This window comes from Symphodus melops (assembly GCF_947650265.1).
Source record: "Symphodus melops genome assembly, chromosome: 13".
Taxonomy (NCBI): domain Eukaryota; kingdom Metazoa; phylum Chordata; class Actinopteri; order Labriformes; family Labridae; genus Symphodus; species Symphodus melops.
The window spans coordinates 7,692,492-7,699,562 of NC_136703.1; the positions used below are offsets into that span (position 1 = coordinate 7,692,492).

At 39.3% G+C, this 7,071-nt stretch overlaps 1 protein-coding gene across 1 annotated transcript in view; it reads left to right on the forward strand.

Annotated features, from left to right (window-relative positions):
- The window catches only part of cfap74 (cilia and flagella associated protein 74), a 46,851-nt gene extending 40,055 nt beyond the window's left edge, over positions 1-6,796 (forward strand). Inside the window, exons 32-37 of the mRNA XM_079360032.1 lie at positions 1,048-1,051; positions 1,125-1,377; positions 1,596-1,728; positions 4,631-4,764; positions 5,697-5,831; positions 6,262-6,796. Coding sequence (XP_079216158.1) covers positions 1,048-1,051; positions 1,125-1,377; positions 1,596-1,728; positions 4,631-4,764; positions 5,697-5,831; positions 6,262-6,366 — 764 coding nt within the window. The 3' untranslated portion in view covers positions 6,367-6,796. The remainder of the gene's footprint in view (positions 1-1,047; positions 1,052-1,124; positions 1,378-1,595; positions 1,729-4,630; positions 4,765-5,696; positions 5,832-6,261) is intronic.
- Positions 6,797-7,071: the final 275 nt, after the last annotated feature.

The following is a 7,071-nucleotide window of genomic DNA, read 5'->3' on the forward strand; positions in this document are numbered from 1 at the left end:
CAGCAGAAAATTTGACACTTTAGACAGCTTTCAAACTCACAGCATCCTGAATTCACGTCGATTCATGTAATGAATGAATGAAGGTTTTGCTACTGTATCTGCATGGCTATTGTTCAACAAGTTTGATACATGTGTTTTCTCAGCTGAAGATCTATATAGTGAGAAAATAATCAGAGATACAATAAATGGTTAAATAACCATGGCAAATCAACTGTACTTAAATGTGGCTTTTCTACAGTTTGGACAACTTAAAGCTCTTTACTCCACCTATCAAATGCTGCATGCCATGCCTTAAGGAGTCATTTAGGATTCAGTGTCTCGCCCAAGGACACTTCAGTACATGGACTGCAGGCGAAAGTTTAAAACTATTTCACATGATTTATAGACGTTATGTACTATTTCAGCCTGTTGCACACCGATGTGTTTGTTAGTTATTTTGCTTTGTGGAAGTGCAAACAAAGTCGTCATACGTGTCTGTGGAGTGCAATCTATAACGGCGTCTTTTATTTATTTGCATTTTCTGTAAACAGATGTCTTTCAGCAGTCTCACATAGGGTAGAAAGGGTTCTCTAGTAGGCACCAGCTCTTAATAGTGTTTACAGACTCTGACTGACTACATGTATCTTTAATAGATTTTTTTAAAGCAATCTTTGGAAAGTTTGGGTTGTTTTGTTTTTTTTTGTAACAACTTTAAACATGTACTCCAGGACTTTTCTTACTGGGTTGAGTAGTGTCATTGATTTATTATTATTGACATTTTTTTTATTAGCCTTTATTTAACCAGGTTATTAACTCATTGAGATCAGTGATCTCTTTCAGAAAGGTGACATATTCATAATCTAGTCATGTTAAAAACAATACGTGATTGAGAAACAGTTTACATCAACAATAAGTAAAGAGCGACAACGATTACAATGTACAGGTTGGTTGGTTGGTTCAGTACTGCACTGTATACTCATGGCTGTCAGAAAAGAAAAGACAACACAGCAGGTGTCTTCACAAAGAACCTGATCAATTAATGACTTATCTTATCAATCTTTAATGTAGCACGGTTGGTATCATTGCATGTGATGTCAAGCATGGAGTTACAAGGTCAAGATGATTATCGACTTGTATTAATACAGGTCAAATAGTAATGTGGAGAATTCACACAGTAGTGCAAGTAGCAGAAATAACAGGAGGAGGTGCTGTATTGTCAGAAAGTATTTTGTATTTTCTTCAGGAACCCAGAACTACAGTGGGCTAAGTGTGTTCAGCGTGGTGCCAGTAGAGGGCAGCATTGCTCCGGGACAGAGCCAGGACATCACAGTCACCTTCCAGCCTGACCATCCATCTGTAAACTATTCTGACAGATTAACAATAGAGTTAATGAATAAGGTCAGCAGGACACACACACACACACACACACACACACACACACACACACACACATATACACATACAAAGCCTCAGAACATGAAAAAAAACGTCTTCACAAACCTGACCATGTCCATATATTACTGCTTTAAAAGCTTTCTTATGCATCCTCATTTTCTTATTTCACTTTGTTCCTCATTAAAGAACAATCTTAACCGTGAGCCATTCTTGTTTTTCAGAGTAAAGTGTGTGTGATGGATCTAAAGGGAGCAGCTTCTTCACATAACATGTATCTATATGGAGAGGAACTTCTCACAGCACCCACTGAAGCCCTCCTTCCTCCACTGACAACCGGACTACCTCAACTTACAGGTATCAAAGCCTTCCTCTTTAGTGTCATCCTCTGCAATCCCTCAAGTTGGATACTGCAGGTATCATGAACATGAGGTATTCTTAATGAACGTATAGTCAGTGTGGAATCATCATACAGGTTTTTGGTGAGATGGATTATAATTAAATATTTTTAGCTTATATACAATATACTCACATCATCAAACCCTGCAGGGATTTCAGCTAAAAAAACATAAAGACACTGTCTCTTTAAAGATGATTAGCAACCCTAAGAGTCATGCTCTTTAACTTAACATCCTGTACTTCATCCACAATACATTATTTATACCACTTATCCTGCTGGGGGCCGCTGCTGTGCTGTCATTAGGTGAGAGGCAGGGTAGACTCTGAACATCACAGGGCGGACACGTAAAGACAGACAACCACTCATCCACTCTCAGTCTATAGTAACCAGTAAACATAATGTGCATGTAGAACTGCAGGAGGAAGCATGAGTAACTGGAAAAAACCCACACAGCTGTAGTAGAACAAGCAAACGCCACATAAAAAGTGATTCAAACCAAGAGTCTTCTTGCTCTTTAGCAACAGTGCTTATCACTTCTTTGTCATCTATAAAATGTGCTGTATGTATTTAAAAACAGTCTGGTAGTCATCCAGTACACATGCTTTATTGTTTCATTGAATGAAAGAAGTTATTCAATTAAAACCTGAGGATTTCGAGCACTTACAGGTAAAAGCCAGTAAATTAGAATATTTTGAAAAACTTGATTTATTTCAGTAATTGCATTCAAAAGGTGTAACTTGTACATTATATTTATTCATTGCACACAGACTGATGCATTCAAATGTTTATTTCATTTAATTTTGATGATTTGAAGTGGCAACAAATGAAAATCCAAAATTCTGTGTGTCACAAAATTAGAATATTGTGTTAGGGTTACATTTTGAAGATACCTGGTGCCACAAACTAATAACTCAAAACACCTGCAAAGGGCTTTAAATGGTCTCTCAGTCCAGTTCTGAAGCCTACACAAACATGGGGAAGACTTCAGATTTGACAGCTGTCCAAAAGGCGACCATCGACACATTGCACAAGGAGGGAAAGACACAAAAGGTTATTGCTGAAGAGGCTGGCTGTTCTCAGAGCTCTGTGTCCAAACACATTAATGGAGAGGCAAAGGGAAGGAAAAACCGTGGTCAGAAAAAGTGTACAAGCAATAGGGATCACCGCGCCCTGGTCAAGATTGTGAAAAAAAACCCATTAAAAAATGTGGGGGAGATTCACAAGGAGTGGACAGCTGCTGGAGTCAGTGTTTCAAGAGCCACCACCAAGAGACGCTTGAAAGACATGGGTTTCAACTGCCGCATACCTCGTGTCAAGCCACTGTTGACCAAGAAACAGCGCGAAAAGCGTCTCACCTGGGCTAAGGAAAAAAAGAGCTGGACTGCTGCTGAGTGGTCCAAAGTCATGTTTTCTGACGAAAGCAAATTTTGCATTTCCTTTGGAAATCGAGGTCCCAGAGTCTGGAGGAGGACAGGAGAGGCACAGGATCCACGTTGCCTGAAGTCTAGTGTAAAGTTTCCACCATCAGTGATGGTTTGGGGTGCCATGTCATCTGCTGGTGTCGGTCCACTCTGTTTCCTGAGATCCAGGGTCAACGCAGCCGTATACCAGCAAGTTTTAGAGCACTTCATGCTTCCTGCTGCTGACCTGCTCTATGGAGATGGAGATTTCAAGTTCCAACAGGACTTGGCGCCTGCACACACCGCAAAATCTACCCGTGCCTGGTTTACGGACCATGGTATTTCTGTTCTAAATTGGCCAGCCAACTCCCCTGACCTTAGCCCCATAGAAAATCTGTGGGGTATTGTGAAAAGGAAGATGCAGAATGCCAGACCCAAAAACGCAGAAGAGTTGAAGGCCACTATCAGAGCAACCTGGGCTCTCATAACACCTGAGCAGTGCCAGAAACTCATGGACTCCATGCCACGCCGCATTAACACAGTAATTGAGGCAAAAGGAGCTCCAACCAAGTATTGAGTATTGTACATGCTCACATTTTTCATTTTCATACTTTTCAGTTGGCCAACATTTCTAAAAATCCCTTTTTTGTATCAGCCTTAAGTAATATTCTAATTTTGTGACACACGGAATTTTGGATTTTCATTTGTTCATCATCAAAATTAAATGAAATAAACATTTGAATGCATCAGTCTGTGTGCAATGAATAAATATAATGTACAAGTTACACCTTTTGAATGCAATTACTGAAATAAATCAAGTTTTTCAAAATATTCTAATTTACTGGCTTTTACCTGTATATTAGGTCAGTCAGTGTTTCTCTCACGCATTGACTCCTGCACACTACCATCCTGCCCCACTGAAAATGACTTTGCTTGCATACATACATAAGATATGTTCATCATTTTTATTAGATATGTGAATAGTACAAGCATGCTATTCTTGTTAATAAGCATGAAACAAAAAGCAGAGGCTGCTGTATGAAGAGCTGGGCTCCCACCAAAATGATTCAAGTCTACTCTTAAATAAACTTGAGGACATTATACCAATTTTATATAATTTTATTTTTTTAAATCAGAAGTCATTGAAAATGTAATGAAACCCACAAATGTGGTGCTTCATTGATAATAGGTCAAAGTTGGAATGATTCAACCTCTCTGAAGATCTTGTATATCTGTACAAAAATTAGAGAGATACAGTCATTCAGTCAGAACACACATGGAGTCTTGGCTGTAACATCGCTCAAATACATTCAAATCTTGAAATGATTTAATTTTTCAAATTTTTTGCTGAGATGAAAATTATTTGAATATGTCTGGTTGCCCCAGAGCTAACTCAAGAAAATGTGTGCAATAGCTTTAAATTGGCATACCTTCTTGTATTCTCCTTTCTATGTAGTAGAATCAGAGGTGATGGAGAAGCCAACCATCTCTGTGCTGATGACCCTGCAGGCAGGCTGCTGCACAGGAGCCATCACACCAGCAGTTAGGGAGCTGCAAGTGGGCTGCATCCGCTCTGCACAGCCCAGTAAGAAGGTACTGTGATGTCATCAGATTTACCCACAGAGGCAGTAGGTTTACTTTAGCGTGGAGCTGACTGATGATTCTGTGGATAGTAAATTGACTAGTATTAACATGGAATCATCACTCAAGCTTAAAATATATGTATATCATTATCCTACTGTACACTGTACTGTATTATTATATGAATATATCTAGAGTGAGTGAGTGTCTTGTCTGCGTGATTTGAAACCTCATTCAGTGTTTCCTACAGTTGGTGAATTTACTTGTGATGGGTGGAGTGAAAGTTGCTTAGTATGTGACACACTTTATATGCAGGCTCAGTAATAAACCAGCCAAACAATTGCTTGTGAAAATCTAATTTTACCTGTTTAGCGTCAATCAACTATTTAGATATAAGTAATAAACTAACGCTTCAAAATACATCGCAGACTCAAACTTGTGCACAGCGATCTGTAAATGGTAAATGGGCTACGACTTGTGCAGCCCTTTTCCTGTCTTGTGACCACTCAAAGCGATTTGCATGTCGCACCGACCCACCGACCCATTCACGCCATATTCACACACTGTTGACAGAGGCTGCTACATAAAGTGCCATACTGTCCTAAAGGAATAATCACTTGGTTCAGTGTCTTGCCTGAGGACATTTTAACAGCCTCCGATTTGCAGCTAAAAGACCAACTCTATCTTTATTATTTATATCACTTATTAATGATTATTAGTAAATTGTGTGCCAGTTGTAGAGTTACACACCTCAGCACTCCTGATTGAATATCCTAATTAATTAACATGGGCACCAAAAGGAAACAGAAAACCCACCAGGGCACTTTGTCCACCCAGGCTTTAATACAGTCAGAAACAGACTTTCATGACTGTAGAGCTCTCCCCCCAGTGTCCTGCAGATGTGAATGCACTGAATTCATTTTTGTCTTGACTATTTCTGCCAGAGTGGTGAGTTTCACTGGGATAACTTGGCCGTACTGCAGCAGCAAGGCTTCAATGTGGAACCAAGCAAAGGCACGGTAGAGGCAGGTCAAAGGCGCACCATCGCCGTCACATGGACTCCCCCCAGAGGATACAAGGTCAGCAAGAGATTCATGTTTGGGTTTCTGAATCAGGAGGATTTTATTCAGAGCATAATGCATGTGAATGTTTTTGGTATAATCCACTTTAAATCAGTCAAGGACTTTAAAATTACTTGAAGGGATCATTTAAAAAAAAATCTTCAAAATATCAAAATGTCAAAATATCTTCAGTCAAAAAATATTTGAACCAAAAAGAAACGTCGTCATATTAGAATAGAATAGAAATCAGTTTTAAAGTTTAAAATGGTAAATTAATTGTGGCAAAAAAATGATTAGCTACATTCAGTCACACACGAGACCTTTTCACTGTAACACATCTATGAACCTTCAACCAGCAAATCTTTCTTTAACTTTAACTCTTTAACAGGTTGTGTGATTTTGTGTATATGTGTGTGTGTGTTGTTGTGTATGTGTGTGCATATTTCAGCCCTATGAGATGGTGCAGACATGTGCGCTTCTTACCTTGAAGGGGGATGAGAGGCATGTTTACAAAGTGACCCTGATGGCATCAGTCTCCACCAGTGCTGACTGATCTGTGCTGTACCTGGATGCCGGTCACACACTGACGCTGAACTCAAAGAAAGCTTATGTCTATACCATGTGTGTGTCTGTGTTTGTTTACCTTTTGACTTCCACAAGCAAGCAGGGTTTCTTTGTTAGATTAAGACAAGCAAACACCTGCTTCCTCTTCTTCGTGACGACTCAACATGTGCATCATATTGAAGGTTACAGTAATTGTCTTTGATTTGATTGCTTGTGTCAGGTTTGGAAGCGTGCACAAATTCATTCTCCGCAGTTGACACTTTTCGACAAAAATCAATTGTAACAACATAAACACATTACGACAACATGTGGCCTTGATTTAGTGTTCTGTTTGTCTAGTTGTATGCTAACAGGATTTGACTGTTTGCTTTGGGCTCTGCATGTGATTTAAAGTCAATAAAGTAAGAATGTATTCAATCCATGTGTCTCCACACTAAAAGTTCTGCATATTAAAAATTGAGTCTGGGATTCTTCGGGGATCTGTTTTTTTCTGTTATGGTGATGGGGACATTTTCCCAGCATGCTTTTAATCAAACTATCTCAGTTATTTCCAAAAGAGAAGAGTCACTACAAGTCAAAACAATAGAGTTCTGGCTCATGGCCATTATCCTATGATGAAACATTTGACTGTGAAGACAGTGACTTCTTCATGGTGACAATGCCCCCATTCACACATCACAGGGGGTCACTCAAA